We start from the raw sequence: 17,892 nt of genomic DNA, 5'->3' as shown, positions 1-17,892 counted from the left end.
TTCCTAACAAAATTATAAAATTGTCGTCGGTTTGCAGGATAAAAAAAAAAAAAGGGTCAAATCTTATTTCTCGAAATTTTACAAACAAGTGAGGATCTCTCAACGTCACTTGCGAATAAATCGAAAACAGTTGAGTCGGCGACACAACTTTCGTAGTTGCGATATATCGGCGTTTGTATCGATCATACCAATGTCATATGACTTGATGGGCGTAACTTGCAATTCTCATCTCTGACGGTGGTTTTCTCAGGCGAGATTGTTTAGCTGGTGTTTGCGGGGAGATCTCCTCGAACTTTTTGAGTTTTGATTGATTTTACGGGCCCTGCACCAAGCTCTAATATCAAACATGGTCAAAGTTTGCGGACCTAAATATGCCCTTTGTGGCTTGATAATATCTGTTTGGGGTATAATCCAGCTGGTAAGACGCTATATTCACCCTTTAAGTAACTCGATTCAGTTCCATCTTTCCTGTTATATTCATGCTTGCTCATAATTCTCTGGAATTTATTCAATTTATTGACATTAACCGTCTTTACCTTCCAACGATGCGTTTTCTGTTCCCTTGTTGAAAAGTATTCGAACCAAACTTTTTCTTGTAACCAAAGTTAACCCCAACTAGTCCTCGTATCGTGTCCCGTACTTCATTCTCTTTAACTCACTTGTTACAAAGAATCCAATTTGTGTCACCTTTTTGTTACTACAAGTGAAAAATGTTATATAAGTTTCGCTTGAATGATGTATCGATTATCATTTACGCATAATATTAATTCGTTCCGTAGATACTGATGGGGGTATTCTTTCACATAAAGAGCGTTGCCTTGATCGAAGATGTGCCGGTCGGAGAAGGGCCGTTTGCGACAAAGGATGAATTTTACACGAGTATAGACAGGGGCTATGTGCAAAATGCTTACAACTGCTGGATCGCTGCCTGCATTTACGTTTTTACCTTCCTAATTTCCGGACATCAATTCTACATGAATTCAAGGTCGTCGCTTAGCGTGTAATTAAGATTTTTTGCCCGGAATCATGTTTCAGGCATGTGGCCGTTTGGAGGGGAAAAAAATAAGAACAAAAATAAAATTGTAACAAAACAGAGGCGGCGGACGTAATGAAGCGAGTATTATTAATCGAGATGATGTCGAGTTACTCGTTTCTCAAGCTTGCTGCGTTATTCAGTTAAATTTCAAAATTCTAATACTAATAATCATTTCTTTGGTTTTCAATTTGTCTGTCGCACTGATTTAGCAAGAGCGTAATTTATTTGTACAAAATTGTGTAGATTTATGTAATAATAGTTTCATTTACTGTTATCGTTAATCGTCGTCTTCTGTTCTTTTAAACCGATATATCTATGCATGCATTTAGCGGTGCATCTATTCACTTTAATCGGAACAGCAGTTGGTAATTCAATATTTGATGCAAGTAACGAGGTAATTACCTGGCGTCGTGTAGTTTGAGAATGTTGTCACGCAGATCTTGAACTAGTATTTGTTTGAGGAAAATATTTATGACTTATTAATATTTACTACATCCAACAATTCGGAGCATCTAACTCAGTAATCCTTTAGGCATTGCTGAAATTATTCACATGTGGATTTAAATTGTTTCATCCGTAACATTCCATCACTACCAAGTTTCGAGCAGTGTAACGGTTCAAATATGATGTGGTATTATAATTATAAATAGAATAGATATGTTATAGTAAATTACTAAAATGCGGTGTTTGATTAAAGTAGTATGATTTTCGATTCATGTAAATAAAGAAATCAATAAATGAATGAATAAATAAAGCAGGAATCACTGTCTGAAAATCGCTTTTCTAATCGATTTTATAGCCATATAAAATTTTCGATGCGCAGTTTATTTTCTTCATGGTTATTTCAATTCTTGAATAAAAAATGGGAAGATTTTTAAGGGATTACGAAATAAATTTGAAACTACTTTAATACTGTTGTAAGTTCAGTTTTTCTCTTAATTCGTATAAAAATTCTTTGGTCGTTGTGCGAAATAATATAATCTTACAGGCTAAGAATACTTTCAGGTGAGATCTACAATAAAATCTTAATACGTAATAATTAGTGCAAGGAATGTGCATAAAGCTAGCAGATGAGATTCTTGGGTGATTGGAGCATTATTTATAAATGGATAAAAAAAATCTTGCGGTAACGTGATATCCAAGTTTGGACCTTCCGCAAAAAAGTACTTAGACGGTCGTGATACGTCGTGAAAAATTACGTAGCTTACAATATCAACAACTAATAAATCTGCACAATTTTTGGTGTCGCATTTTATCCAATAGATATCAGACTCCTCCGAGAACGTGATACCGATACCTAAAATTTTGTAATTATCCACAGTTTGTGGCTCGGACAAACGACGATGAACAATATCAATTCTCAACGACGTTACTAAACCTGAACATATTAATTGGTCATCTACAATTTGCGCGGTAACAACGGTTTGCGGCATTCTATCGAATATAATTTTTAACCAATCATCCGTGTTATTACTGCGTAGGTAATTCCATTTTGCAACATAAGTCCTGTGTTGATCAACCTCGCTTACGTTGAACAAAATTTTTTTCAACATAGCTTCAATAATTAACTTTTGTAAATCTATACAGGATTTGATTGTAAAGTTACGAGTTTCGTGATGAATTTTACAACTCAGTTTCAAATCTTCACCAAAATTGACCGCGTATCGACGTTCCTTGTCACATTGACCATCAACTCTGCTAACGGGCAGAGACAGGAAGTAATCCGTTTTGTCAATGTAGACGTAACTATAATCTGCGGTGTTTGTTTTGTTCGTTATTAATTCTCCTATGATGATTGGTTTTCCTAATATGTAACCGGGATTACCGCTAAGGTGAAACACTTTACTTTGGTCATCCCTAAACCATTTATAAAATACTTCAAATTTTTGGTAAAATCCTTGAGAAGCGTTGCCAATTTTGAGATAAACATCTAAAGCATTCATTCCTTTTATGCCGTTGTGCGCAAATACGTATCTAACACTTCTGACGATGTTGGTGCAAGTTCCCTTGTTGCACTTTCCAGTTGGTGTACTTTCATTTTTACACAAATTCCACGAACCCAAGCAGTAATACGATTTAACTGGCACACAAATAGTTCTTGGACACGTCTGTAAAACGTAGAATTATTGCAATAGTAAGTTGAGGTATCTTAATACTGTATGATTTCCTATTTTTCAATCTAAAATTTGGTACCTGATTGTTCAACTTGAAATTAGAATCGTTGTATAAAACTGGTGATGCTATAATAGTAAAGTTGTTGAACGTTTCGGCAAACAGTTGTACATTCTGATTTTCCAAGGAAATCTGCATGCAGGAGTCGCTCCATTCTTCGAGATATTTCAAAGCTTTTTTGAATGAACAGATACCTGTGAATCCTGTCTGAGGCAACTCTGTCATAATCCAACATAACGAATTAATGTTTGCACAACTAGCTGCGAAGGAATCGCTGTCAAATTAATTATTTTACCTAATTGTTTGATGAAACCGTTTTGAATCTTCCATATATTATCTCCGTGTCGATACGGCGTTTCCGAATTAAATTGTAATGGAACATGAATTGCGCTCTGCTCCCATTTAAATCTGCTTTTTTTATTTTTTCGTACAATTTCGTCAAGGGTAGTTCTGTTTGAAATAATCTGAAGCAGGATAATTACATTTTTCGTATCAGTTTCACATTGTATCATCGGTTTCTGTCGAATGTAAACCCATTGCGTGTAAGAATAATACTCACTGGATCGTAACCGATGCTGTAAACTGGAGGAAGATTCTCATGGACGATACAAAATAAGTTATCTCTCAGTTTTTCAAGCAGATAACGAGTTTTGTTGTCTTGAATGTAATTTTCATCCCAGCAATAACGTGTGTCATATACTTTTGGACGATGATCTTTACAGGCGAACAATTCCGTGACATTCAAATCGTTGCAATCCACGTCACAGCAGCAATTAATATCGCAAGAAGAAATCTGTGGAATTGATTATATTGCGTATACTTAATCAAGCAAACAAAGATACTCTTTTTGAATGGAAAGGAATAAATGGAATAGTTACCGTCAAATCGCAGTGGCAATTATCTTCTCGATTTTGAGGTCTACCGACGAATGGTTTTGCTGATGAAGTAAATGGTTTTGAGGAAGTCGTATCTGGCAGGGGGGACGTTATTTTCACCGACAAATTTTTATCCTTGCTGATATCGTCAGGAACAGTTTGCGATGTTTCGATTTCTTGAGTCGTTGTTCCAACCGAGTCGTTCGTACTTTCTGATACATCACAATCGGTATCATTTAAACACGTTGACGTACTTTTATCCAAAGTTATTTCCGTGCTCTGTGCGTTGATTAATACAGCCACGTAGCAAAGTAAACGTATCATATTGAGGTGCATTTCAGATATCAATGTATAAAATATTTCCAATCAAATGTTTCACGAGACTGAAACAGACTTATTAAAATGTCCTGTTGAGTACTGATAAGGCACGTTTGTTACATAGAAGTACTTGGGGATTCCTTTCATCAAATCGGCTAGTCGTCCACTACAAACGACAGCCGAATTTTTCAAAATTCCGTGCCAGTATATGCAGGTCTATATTCACCGAGCCCATTGTCTGAGTGAGCAGTTCGAATCTGTCTTCGGTGTTGACTAAAGCGTTTGGCGATTTCAGTTGCAAACTCACGCCTAAAAATCTGTCTCTCAATCTGTCTTGCCAGTCACCTGTAATCAAACATTGCGATGACGAATCGAGTAATCGTGAACTCGTAATAGAAAGAAATAGAATGAAAAGAAAGATTTACCGACTGGTTTCCATGTATGACAGGTGACGGTATGAGCTCCTGGCGTTAGAGGTATGGAACTGACTCCATAGGCTACAAATAATACTCTGCCGTAATCGTCTCGGCAAAATATTTGTAGAAGTAGCTTTGGAGAACCTTGGAGAGTCTGCGTTGTATAATGTAAATCCACAGGATGATCCCAGACTGGCATATCAGTATAAAAATCACAACATTCTTGAGTTTGTCCCTCTGCAGATCCGTCTATCAGTTTCCACCCTCCACCTGTGCAATTTCAATACAATTTTTTTTTAAACTAGGAATTGAAAAGTTTGGTACCTAGTAAAAGACTTTCTGTATTTTACCAACGTGAAAACTCCATTTACAGAAGAGATTCGATGCTTGAAAATTCTTTGCAGACTTTATTTGACCAATAATGTGTAGCTCAGCCATATTCCATAATCATTTTGACAATGCTGAAAATTGGATGTATTTAAAAAATATTGTATAAGTTAAGTTTACAAATGGTAATTACGCAAGGATACCGTTCTTTAATAAAAGATTTTCGTAATCGTTGATTTTTTTATTTTCATTTTTACAGATTTTATTAGGCATGTAATAATACTAGAGTTTTAGCGCATATTCCAATTACATGTAAAAGTCAATCGCTATCGTCTTCCACACAAACTGCAAACTCATCCTTATGAAATTCTGACATGGAACGCATCAGCGTTAGTTTAGGTACGCGAGTATGAAGCATCATCAGGTCATGATAAGACAGTGTTTTATTGTCTACAACGAGTTTAGTTAAATTCGGATTTATTGAGGGTAAATTTTTTACGCATGAATGATTCATGCCGGAAGCATGAGCAATGTTTAAATACTGTAATTTCTTGCAATTTTCTAGAATGAAGCTGAGATCGTTCATAGATTTGCAAGATTTTAAGCTGAGGTATGTGAGCTTATCTTTACAACGTTGCAACAACATTTTAAGACCGACGTCCGATATTCTCCAACAGCCGGAAAGATCGATGAGAGTAAGCCGATCAAACACGCGTGTTTTACTAAGCAATGTAAAATCGTCGGACACCAATTGTGAGGCTTGAGTTAAACGGAGTTGTTTCAAGCCTCGCAGCTTTGATGTTTGAGCGCGAAATATGTCTCCGGTGAGGAAAAGAGCATTGCGAAGACTCAGATGCTCTAAATAAGGACAGCTCAATATTGCCTGTAAAATGTTATACGATTCGATGAACATGTCGAGGCAAATTTTTGTTTTTTACGGTTTAGAAACAGTTTTCGATTTGTGACGGTAGAAATACCTGAAAAGACGGAGCAGTAAGCCCTGTGGTATCGAAGTCGACACGCTTCAAAGAATTGCATAAACTTCTGAAGAAGAATATTGCATCTTGATCGGTAATCTGAGGCGAATTTAGATCGCTATGCGATCTGACTAGCGATATATCTTCCAGCTTACGACAATTCAATGCTATGGTCATCAGATCTTTTGCTTGCAGATATTTGTTGTTACTCAAATTTAGTTTGCGCAAATTTGGCAAATTTGCCAGCTCGTGATAAAACCTGAGGTAAAATGACAAAATTGCTTTGAAGGATCTGTCTCCTCTTTTTACGAATACTCGTTCAAATAGTCCGATATTCGGCACCTTGTAGAAGAGAATTGGGTACTCTTTAAATTCAAAGATTCCACACCCCTGCATGAGTGTAAAATATTCCTCAATACCGATTCGGGAATACTTTCATCCTCACCGCCGCGGCAATTCTTGATCTTTAAACGCTTTACCCAACGATTGCATCTGCACATTTGCCTTATCAATGTTGCCGGATCTTTCATATTGTGTAAAGATAAGTTTTCCAAGTTTGGGCATTTTCGCAAGCGATCGCAGATCGTTATCGCGTCTATTTTATCACCTTGAAATCGGATAGCAAACGTTTAACGTAATAGATTTGCAAACAATTCTCATAACTGCGTAAATACATTCTGTTCCAAATAATGATATACAAGCGTGTATACGTAGTTACAACTAACAAGTCAAATCACTGTTGATAATCAATTATGAATTTGCCTTTGAATTTCAGCGACTTCCATAGTCGTGGATTACGCGCGACATTCCACCAGTGACGGCAAACTCTGCAAACCGATAACGCTAGTTCTTTTTCATTCATATTTGAGAATATCAGCAGAAGTATGTCAGACTCCAAATTGTGAAAGCCAGTATTCTTGGCAGGTGACGCTTTTGAGCCGATCTTTAATGGCCATTTGTTCGAGACAAATCTGCTAGACCGAGTTGCTTTGGGATTTGATTTTTCCGCAGTTTCAGCAGCTCTAGGATAGCCACATATCACAGTCGAACAATTTGCTTGCTTCTCAGTTCCGCGTTGTAACATTTTGAATTTTATACTCTGATTTAAAGTAAGAATGATAATAATAATAATATAATTAAAAAAATATTTCAAGTGATATTTCATAATGAGTAAACATAACAAATGTAAACGGTATGAAATTAATTTGGTATTGTGGTTCAGTTGTATCAATATTGTATTTTTTTTTTTTAATCAAAATTGGAAGGAGGCGAGAGCGACTTATAATAATTTACGCCTTACCATAAATCGAAACCTTGCAGTATAATGGTAAATAGCCGTTAAAATATTACTACCGAATTGTATAAGTGAAAAGTCTCTTCTGTCAACGAAAGGTGTAAACAACAATTATTCGTTTTGTTTGTTTGTGGTGCGAAATTATCTGACGATATTAAAGAATCGATCTTTGTGGCGTTAGATTAATCGATTGTTACTCGATCTTTCAAAGATTCGATTATTATCGAATCCGTTCTTTTTCTGTACGAATCGGTTAATTATAGTCATTCATTAAACAGCAACTTTCTATAAAAATGTAATGTTATAACTAGTTTGCATTTTATATTTAGCTGAAATATTTTAATACATAACGTCCGCTATTCCTATTATCTGGATACGTGGAAAAGGTAACAGAAAACTTCAAAATAGCGTTTATTTACGGCCAACAATAGTAGACTGAATAATAATACCAATCGTATCAATAATTAGTACGCTATTACTAAACGGCCAAGACAGATTCTTGTTACAGTACGTAATATTCATTGTTTTGAATTAGCTCATTATCTGTTTTATAAATATTTTGCCGGTTATTCAGAATCGTTGCTATTTTCATCCGATATATTGATTCTCAGTGATTGTAATTAATTAATCCGATTTTCAGATCCAACCGTGGGTTCATCAATTATTTCGTCCGAATCTCGCCATGGAGTTGTTCATCTAGTGCTGCTATTTTCCTCGCTCGCGAAGCAGCCAGCCGGCAAGTGGCGCCACTTGTGTCGGAAATTGGAAGCATTCTTTAAACAAATGAGTGGTAAGATGATACATCAAATAATTGTTAATTCGGTGTAAAAATTTAAAGAGAACGGTAATCGGATCAAGAGAATAAACGTTCGGAATACTTGATCGTCGCGGATGATGAATTTACAGACTTGAAACAGCAGTCAACCGTTTTTTAACTGCTCGAACTCGTAATCGTCGTTATAAACTTTGATTTATCAATTTCAAAGCGTTGGGCGCAAACATTTCATTTTATGACGAGCGTCGTGGTGTCGAAAATTATTTCTAACGGTGAAAGAAGATGTCGAATTAGAAAACGATGACACGAGGAAAGAGAAATACTAATTTTCGCAACGCGGACGCGAAGTTTGCCGGAGGTATTATAAACCTCTCAAGTCTCAACGTCGTATATCTTCCGCGTAATCCCAGCTGCATAGTTATTGCTTAATTTATTAACTGTTTTACCGCGATAATGTAACCATTTACCGGAATACTCCGCAGCACGTGTATGTTAACACGCGTCTGTATATCTGTATATGTGAAACGGGACAATTCAGCACGTGCCAAGTATTTAAAGGGTGGTCGTATAAGACGCCGAAAGTAATACGGTGAGATGATTTTATAGGAGAGGATAACTCTTTTCGTCATACCAAACGGCGAATGTCTTCATCGCTAAGAGCTTGAAATGCTTCTGGTGAATATTGACATCACGATATGTGCGTATTAATTCTATATATTTCTTTAAAAATGTTACCCATAATACTCTTCAAAGAATTTTAACACAGACTTTTATCGCATGATGGGGATATTTTACGGTTCTTGAATGAAAAAATGCATATTATATTATCGTGCACGATGCATAACCGTAAATATATGGTATAATATATATATATATGTGTGTGTGTGTGTGTGTGTGTGTGTATGCAATAGACGAGTTTTAAAAGGTGTTGAAAATCCGTATCGCATGGTTGTACAAGAAACGTTATCGTCGAGGTACACGCGGTGCTAGAGTTATTTATTTATCCTGAACGCCCGGTTATTCCACGTTTTCGGTTTTTTTGACATTTGTTAGCGACGGGGCAGTTCTTGTTTGGTTGAGCAGAGACGATACGGCGTTCACAAACACACACACACACACACACACACACACCAAGGCACCTTTTAATATCTACGCGGAGGTGGACTTTTCGCGGAGGAAACGTGCGGCAGAGCTGTATTATATGTATAGCATAGAGAGAGTGAAAAAAGCAAAGGTCGAGGAGAGGTCTCGGAATGCTCGGTAGAAGTGTTCGGATGAGGGAGGAGAACGAGGAGGGATCGCGGTTTACCGTGACGAGAGGAAACTAGAGGAAACGAGAGGAAACGAGAGGAAACGAGAGGGAACGAGAGGAAATAGAAAGAGCCAGTCGCGCACAGGCCACAAAAGAGCCGGTGCGAAAGCCGCCGCCACGCCATCGACGGCATAACACAACTAACTTACCGCCTCCGTAGGTATCCTTTACCCTCGCTTCCCTTATATAGGTGTGTACTATGTAGGTATAAGTACAATTCGTTCTTCTTCTTCTTCTTCTTCTTCTTCTTCTTCTTCTTCTTATTCTTCTTCTTCGCATCTTGAAGCGATGCTGCCTCAGTTGCCGAGAATTCGATAGAATCCTGGGATAACTTAAAGAACGATCGTTATGCCTGCCCCCTACTTACCAACCTCGCTGAGTGGTTTACACAATGGACAGCAATTTGTAATGCGCGAGATGTTTAATAACTCCTAAGGCAGCCCGAAGCCGTACGCACACCTTAAACCCCTGTGGAAAACGATCGATTCTTCATCATCGCTTTCTCCCTTCTTATGTGCTTGCGGGCTAACAACACTCGTTCACCTCTTTCCTATTTTCGACATTTTCACCATTTTCGGGGAACCAAAAACTCTGAAGGGGATTTTCTTCGTACCATTCTTCTGTACTTTTTTTGAAACTGATTTTGCGTTGCCATTACCAAAAAAGGATCGACAATATCGCAAAATGGTAACGCGTACCTCGTTTTTCCTAATTCCAACAATATTCGAACAGTTTTTTCAACGATACCTGTTTTACTCAATTTTTCTAGTTACCGTAAGAAATGAAATTTTTCTCAGTGTCCGGCAGTGATTGATAATAGAGTAGCCCTACTGAAAATGATCATTTGTTAAATTATAAAACATTATGACTGAAATTCACGTGTAATTTTATTATAATGTATTATGTGATTTTTTAAAATACATTTTGTCGAATTCACAAAATAAATCATGTAACAAATGATACTTGAATTTCAGTCATAACGTCTTACAATTTAACAGACGATCATTTTTAGTGCAGAGGAGATCCTGATTCGATTCTCTCTACAATACCAGGTATCTCAGGAAACGAGGGTCGACTTTAAGTGTATCAAATTAAGATGGAAATTGATATACCTACCTAGATTCGAATGTATCTATGTTTAGTCTCCATTCGGCTTTTCAATAACAGTATACCAAATTGCTCGAATAGTTAAGAGTAGGTTTGTTAATTATAAATAGATTGTTACGTTCCGATGTGGAATGATATCGTGTGTCTAACTATCCGAGTCACTTGCCTATTTCCGTTTCACGTACCCTACAAGAAATGCGTTGCCATTAGCGGCGGAACAGCGGAGAAAAGCAAATATCGCTTTTCGTTGGTTTTTGTTTACTACGTGTTTTATTGGTTTTTTTTTTTTTTTGGTTTGTTCCAGCACACATTTTTCCAGAATTAATAACTATCGACAAATCACTTGTAAATTAATTAAGGAGTCATTGTTAAATAATTGGTATAGAATATAAATCGCGTTATAAATTTTATTTCGAAGCGAAAACAAGTTAGCCGAAACTCCAACGCGTTAGTGAACAATTCTTGGTACCTGGTTTTCAATGAGAATCAATTAGTCGATTTTAAAGACGGATAGTCGGAAAGGTAAAAGGGGCAAGATCCCCTCTCCGTTAACTGGGGGAAGGTAAGAGAGTCTCGAGTATCACAGGTGTGTATAACGTACGTTTCAACATGTCTTATTCAGTGATCACCAAAGTAATTAAGCCGAAACTGATGTGCCTTCCGGGGAAAGTAGTCGAGGATAATTAATATTTACACGAAATTAATTGACTTCGATAGAACAGTAGATACGGGGAAATTGTGCCCGGAATAGGTTCGCCGAAAGGCATTTCGTTGCGTTACGTACGTATCCAGGGAAACGAGCCGAGGAGGCATTCAAATTTTCATCCCATATCGTATATATCTATATATACACTCTCTGCTCACACGTAACTGGTAATTATATCTCTCGTTAATACGTCGCGTATATTAAGGTATGCCTATTACGCACACACTTTCAGCGGTTTCAAAATTTTTCCAAAAATCATACGCTCAGCGAATAAATTTCATCAAAGTTACGATCGATGTTTCTTATGGAAACGTTTTTTTCTCAACAGATATTTTATTGTAAGAGTAACAATGTTCCGAAAAATCTTCAACGGCGTAGTTTTGGTGGGCATTAGTCCTACTATCTGAAAAAAAAAAAAAAAAATATCGTCATATCAGGCAATCTGGACGAATCGCGCTACCTCTGAATAAAAAAAAAACAATTCAGACGTCGAAAAGATTCGTCGACACCCTGAACAAGAAGCATCCTGACGCACACTTATAACGTATAAAGTAAAGTACGTGTGGCATTTTATAAACTCGGTTACAGTGGTTGCTTGTATATTTTGCGGTTGTGTAAACGGGACGGAAAAGTTTATCCTTAAATTTTGCCGTAACTCCCCGTCTCCTTTCCTTCCTTTTACACTCTCTTCAACGCCTTTCTCGCCTAGATGTATCTCGTATATCCGCACAATCTATATCTCATTTACATCTTGGCTCGAGCTCGCAGCTTGGCCCTGAGTGAAGTTTAAGCTGCCAGCTTTGAGCCTTAAGACACAAGGAGTTTAGCATTTCGTCGCTTGTTAAAATTTTTCAAAGTATCGACTTCAGGCCACGGGGTGAAAAAAAAAAAAATAAAATAAAACGAGAACAAGAAAGGAGAAGAAAAGGACAAAGTAAAGTAAACCGACGAGGTAAAAGTGGGGAAAATAAAAGTATACCTATTTGGTATGTACCTGCCTGCTTGCCCGCCTCCGGGCATATCCGTTGCTGAATGTAACGTCTCAATTTTTTTTTTCCTTTTTTTTTCTTTTTTTTTTCTTCACTTTTCTTACTTCTACGCTATTTCTTATCAGCGTATTGCTATTTCTTGTGTTATTACGCATGAATACACGTTATATCTAAAGAAGAGAATGACAAAAAAAATAATATACATTGTATATTTCCGATACACCGTTATTCTTGTATAACATGATATAACGCTTCGACTCGAACAGAGGATTTCCATCCCGCCCGCGGCTTGTCACAATTTCTTATTCACTTATATTATTCTTTGTCTGTTACCCCTTTCGTCACTCCGTTTCCATTACCTTCAAAGGAGGCGTCTGTATTTACATATACACATATATCTCCTCGTTGTCGTTGGGCGAAGGTAGCGAAGGAGTGGAGAAAATTTCATTTAAAATCCAATACTTGTACGATAAAAAATTAAAAATATATTCACCTTACAGTATGGGAAACGAACTTGGTCCGCGTAGCAGGAATGAACAGATATTTGTTGTTCGATACGTTATATTCTATAAAAAAAAAAAAAAAAAAAAAAAACCGTTTCTTCTTTCATAAAACAAAAGTAGTTGACGTTGTTACTTCTTTTTGGGGGATTGCAATATTTTCAACGCCACATCGATCTTCGCACGAAACACCTTAATCTGCATTTACAAGGTGTGTGTATATATGTATATATTTTACGTACACACGTGCATACATACATTACAGTTAATGGGTTTTACCCTGTCGGAGGGCAGCGGAACCGGAACTTTGAAGTGCTCAGGCACTCGGGGCTTTCGCTCGGCTCGAAGCCGAACCGAACTGCCTCATACTCGATTCTACATCTGACATATTTATATATGCGACTTATACATATTCTATACACGGATATATATTACACATGTATATATATATATACATGTATACGTATATGTATGAAAATTAATGGGAAACGAGAAATAATCGTTAAAAAAATGTCGGGAAATTTTCAGAAATAGTTTTATAAATATAACTAATCGCGAACAAATAAATTTCCATTTTTATTAAACCCGTACTTGTTATCGCTACTTGTGCATTGTATCAATGAACTGCGTACCGACAAGAATAGAGGTAGATACGGATATGTACTAATCTCCACGACCCTTCGTCGAGATCTGCACATTTTTGCCTCGCGCATCAAACGCACTGTGTGTATATATATACACACACACACACACACACACGCAGACACATCGTCGTAGAATCCCTTTTTCGGGATTCGCGTCTGCCTTGCATCATACTTACTTACACAGGTGTAAACGCGTTTCGCTTAAAACCCAAAGCGCAAAGGCCTGGATATGGGATATTTTGGATTTAGTCTCTGCCTCGGCAGAGGTTGCACGATGGTACTCAGGGAATTAGCAAGTATACATTTAAATACATCAAGAGATGGTTACAATATTCGGTCAAATTCGACCTATGCATGCACGCCGCGTGTCATGTGTATGTATAACTAACAGTTATACTACCGCCTGTGGTTTCCTTTGAACGAATATCATACCCTCAGGAAATATGAATATATGTATACGTCTACGTAATAAATTTGCGTATCGTGCACACGTTGCGTTATGTGATGCACGGACACTTTTCTGAAAATAAATTGTTTATTACGGTAAAAGAAACGTTTGTTGAACGTTCTTCCTGTCATTTCGAATGATACTTACATAGTTTAAGATAATTGTTCAACAGCTGCGTGAACGTTAAAAAAGTTTTGATTATTTTAAATTTTTTCTGCCTGTGTTTGTTTAAAAGAAAAATAGTTGAATCCGAATTTCCGTTAATAATTTGGTGCATAAGGCACAAACAGGGTTGATGTAAATTACCCTGAGCTGTTGTTTGATTGGGACGGATGTTGATTTCGAAATGATTTTATATCATTGTATTGAATTTGAATAAAAGATATAATATACCGCGATGATGTTTGTTCGGTAATTTCGTTCCTTCGGTAAAATTTTCTGAAAGTTATCTGATTTCATCATCATCATCATTGTTATTATCATTATTATTATTATTATCATTATTATTATTATCCTAAATATGATACGGGCAGTAAAATTTTACGTATTTGCATAAGCGAAAATATCCAATAAATGAGTAATTAAAATGTTATTTGATGTTTCTCGTGGGAAAATAACAAACATGTGTAATATTTCGAAATCCGAGTTATACGTATTTAAACGGGGGGAAATTTATTCGACAAATGTGGGTAATATTGAATATTGTTTGATCCTTTATTTTTTTTTTTTTTTAACGCAACTTTTTCATTCTCCTTTCGTATCGAACCTCATGCGATACGCGATACGCGATATCGTTCGCGTTACTTGTGTAAACCGAGATGATTGGTAGGGCTAATGAAGTGGAGGTGCCTCCGTTGAATGAATAGGCTTGAAACAAAATTACAGCCCAAGCGGCCTGCTTTTATTAGAGTGAGGAGGACGGAGTGATAGACAGAGAGAGAGAGAGAGAGAGGAAGGGAGTGGATGGACGGATGCAAGCTGGGTGAGAGAGAAAGAGAGCGAGAAAGACTTGAAATAAAATTGAGGTACGTGCACGGAATGAGAATAAGTGATAAAGTGCGGGGAATACAAGGAGATCTGCGCGTAAAATGAACTCAGCCAGACGTGCATCCTTTACGTACCTACGCAACGCACACACATGGAAAATCGGAAGGGCGAAAAACGATGATACAGTAGCTGATCGTGAGCTTCTTGTTGTTTCGACCAAAGCTCGGACATGGATACCTACTCATTGTCACCTGTATAACCGATCCGACGCGAGAAGAGTTGAGGAGTTTTTTTTTTTTTTTTGCTTTAAGAAATTGTAGGCAGTTAGAGCAATTCGAGTTTAAAGGCTTTATCGGTTATAGTTTCAAGAACGTTTCAGAATTTTTATATTGAAATTAATAACAAAATGCCGGCAAGGCGCATATAAGTATATAAGTAGAGCACGACGCCGAACTCGAGAGCTTTTGTGGTGGCGCATCTCCCGATATCATTGTCCAACTTGCAACAGATAGAACAAATTTTTTGAGTTAAAAACACATTTTCTTAAAAACGAAACTCCTAAAAGTAGGTATGAGGGAAAATATTATTATCGAGCAATTCCAGAACGAGTTTCAAAGGATTTCGTTTTTCAAAATATATACATATGTATGATTACGTTTTGTGTTATTATCATAGTTTACGATATTTCAGACAATCTTAAAATTGCGAAGCAACCATTTTTCCTAAACGCGGCATCGTTACACTAACGATTGTTAACTTCATTATCGTCACGAGCTGCACAAGCTTCGTGAATCACATTCGCAGTCACATTTCGAATTAGTACTTAGTCCTTATTAGACTGGAACTGGTCAGCTCGCGCCACACCCTCAAATGTCTATAACATTGTCCAGCGGTTCGTCGATCATCGGATTATTACAGGAGAGAGAATAACCTCGAGCCCATTTAATCATGCCGACAATAACAGCTTTGGGCTACTCGTGTAATTGGACAATTTGCGGTTGTATGAATCGATGGTTACAGCGGTGATTCGAAACGTATTGCATTGGTCGAGATAATTTTTCTAATCACCAGATTCGGTCAGGAAGTTTTTCTTACAATTCCGTATTCAGGTAGCACACTTGTTCAGACTGTCGATTATCATTCGACCGTAATTGATACTGACGTAGAAGTAACGATGTCAACGAATTTAAAAGATGATCTTCGTTGTATAAATTTAGAAGTCTCGCGTTACCATTTTTTTTGATTAGGTATCTACGCCAACTCGATTTACAGTCAAATTGTACACTGTTGTTAATAATCAGTGATGGACGTTCGCGAACGTCTGGTTGACATCAGCTAGTCGACTGTTGGCTTCAAATCTTTTCTTCAGTCTGCGATTAGTTGACTTAATTTTCTGTCGGTAGTAAGTAAAATATCTGCGAGTCAATTACACCGGTCAACAAGAACTTTGAGTCTGGGTTTTAGATGTCAAATTTTGATTTCATCTGCGTAACTATTAAAGGAAATAATAATTTCATCAGACAAGGTTTGTTTTTGTAGAAACGGGAACTGGAACGAATAATGATTGCTTTGTCGACGTGTGTTGTATCTGACTTGAAATTCGAGTAATCTGCGAGAGACGGACGTTCAACGTTTACGGAAAGCTGCGCGTGAAGGAAAGTAAAAGTATAAAAGCTGGAATTGAAGGTATTTCCTCTGCGAACGAATGAGGGTGAAGAATTCAAGAGAGGAGCGGAGAGATTTTTATCGAACAAGGGACATATCGTGAAAGAAGGGAGGAGATGCGCTGCAAAGGTACGCGCGTGTCTGCGTACGTGGATTATATGTATAAGCCATAAAGTGTGCCAGCGGCACGAAAGAGTTACGGTACTTGAGATGAGCCCGGTAATGGCTCAGGAAACTACACTTACCCAACTTCCGGCGAACCTTGCCGAGTAGGTATATAGTATACGGGCGACGCCGACGAGACCCCGTCTCGTGTTAAACTAACATGAATCTCTACGTCACGGTGTTCTAACTAAAAAGACACACTCTCCGAGCACTCATCGAGCAGCCTTAAGTGAGCCTGCCACCCGCTCATCCTAGGGGAAAGAAAAATTAAACTAAACGGCGATCTCTTAGCAGATCCTTTTATTCGAGGTACGGATATATCGCCAGGCGCTACGGTGGTTCATTTTTGAATTTGAGAAAATATTTTCGTCCAGCCTGGATGAGGTAGAAAAATATTTTCGCTACAAGTTATTGTAATATTTTTTACTTATTTTTATGTCTACACCTTACGGACTTACATATACATATATTTGTTCATTTTTTTTTCGTATCGTGGTCTCTAAATATTTTCCTACCTCCTCCAGGTTTTGGGACAATTTTTTTTCAGTGTTTTTCACAAATTTTTCGAGTGGCAGATTGAGAAAAAAAAAGTTAACAAACGAACCATCCCAATGAGGCACACGTGGATTTCTCTTGAGTAAGTCTATCGACCGTGGATTGAAATTAACGGCGAAGGTATTTAATTCACAGTCCGCAGGTCCAGTAGCAGCACCACTGTTTGCTCAAATTAATCAATTCGAATACATCGAGTCACTCCGGGAGATAGTCAGTGTGGTAGCGGAGGCTGGTCGTCGTTTCCTGAGTTGAAGTGAGGCAGGAAGGAAGGAAATTTAACCAGATTGGGACACGCTGCTAATTGAAACCAGATTGACGATAATATCGTGCCCGGTACGAACGGAAATTCGGTTCTTCTCCGGCTACGACGTCGCAAATTTAATGCTTTGACGAAGTGAGAATAGCCGCAGGATTGCGAATATCGAATTCGGTTTAAAATTTTGGAAATATTGATCGAGACGATGATATTTTGCGCGAAGAGTTGATTTGGCGGGAGAGCAGATTAAAAGCTTATCAACTCAACTGAATTAGTTTTTACAACTGTAAAAGAGATACTCGGGTAGCAGATACGGTGTTACGAGTCTCTCAAAAGCATTTGTCAGCTTTCAATGTTTGGCGGGAAGA

General features: G+C 37.5%; 4 protein-coding genes across 6 annotated transcripts in view; 2 read left to right on the top strand and 2 right to left on the bottom strand.

Annotated features, from left to right (window-relative positions):
- The first annotated feature begins 190 nt into the window (after positions 1-190).
- Positions 191-1,811, top strand: LOC124186151 (ribonuclease kappa-B). The gene is made up of 2 exons (XM_046577596.1): positions 191-418; positions 780-1,811. The coding sequence occupies exons 1-2, from the start codon at positions 347-349 to the stop codon at positions 1,002-1,004; spliced, it is 297 nt and encodes a 98-aa protein (XP_046433552.1). The 5' UTR covers positions 191-346; the 3' UTR covers positions 1,005-1,811.
- Positions 1,025-4,419, bottom strand: LOC124186119 (tectonic-3). The gene is made up of 5 exons (XM_046577532.1): positions 4,087-4,419; positions 3,768-4,001; positions 3,504-3,672; positions 3,230-3,426; positions 1,025-3,144 (listed from the first exon to the last, which is right to left on the bottom strand). Exons 1-5 carry the CDS (start codon positions 4,417-4,419, stop codon positions 2,062-2,064), a joined length of 2,016 nt encoding a protein of 671 aa, XP_046433488.1. The 3' UTR covers positions 1,025-2,061.
- Positions 4,420-4,561: 142 nt separating this feature from the next.
- Positions 4,562-7,565, bottom strand: LOC124186137 (B9 domain-containing protein 2-like). Of its 3 annotated transcripts, none has more exons than XM_046577568.1 (4): positions 7,422-7,565; positions 5,168-5,278; positions 4,827-5,087; positions 4,562-4,746 (listed from the first exon to the last, which is right to left on the bottom strand). In XM_046577568.1, exons 2-4 carry the CDS (start codon positions 5,253-5,255, stop codon positions 4,568-4,570), a joined length of 528 nt encoding a protein of 175 aa, XP_046433524.1. In that variant the 5' UTR covers positions 5,256-5,278; positions 7,422-7,565; the 3' UTR covers positions 4,562-4,567. The 3 variants fall into 3 exon arrangements, with proteins under 3 accessions (XP_046433524.1, XP_046433525.1, XP_046433526.1); XM_046577569.1 differs by having other exon boundaries at positions 7,475-7,565; XM_046577570.1 differs by lacking the exon at positions 7,422-7,565 and having other exon boundaries at positions 5,172-5,278.
- Positions 7,566-8,055: 490 nt separating this feature from the next.
- The window catches only part of LOC124186132 (lachesin-like), a 110,857-nt gene continuing 101,020 nt past the window's right edge, over positions 8,056-17,892 (top strand). The window contains exon 1 of the mRNA XM_046577560.1: positions 8,056-8,205. The gene's annotated coding sequence lies outside the window, so the exon portion shown is untranslated. The remainder of the gene's footprint in view (positions 8,206-17,892) is intronic.

This window comes from Neodiprion fabricii, chromosome 7 (genome assembly GCF_021155785.1).
Source record: "Neodiprion fabricii isolate iyNeoFabr1 chromosome 7, iyNeoFabr1.1, whole genome shotgun sequence".
Classification (NCBI taxonomy): Eukaryota; Metazoa; Arthropoda; class Insecta; order Hymenoptera; family Diprionidae; genus Neodiprion; species Neodiprion fabricii.
Note: the sequence above shows the minus strand (reverse complement) of the source record. Positions and strands in the feature narration are given on the sequence as shown.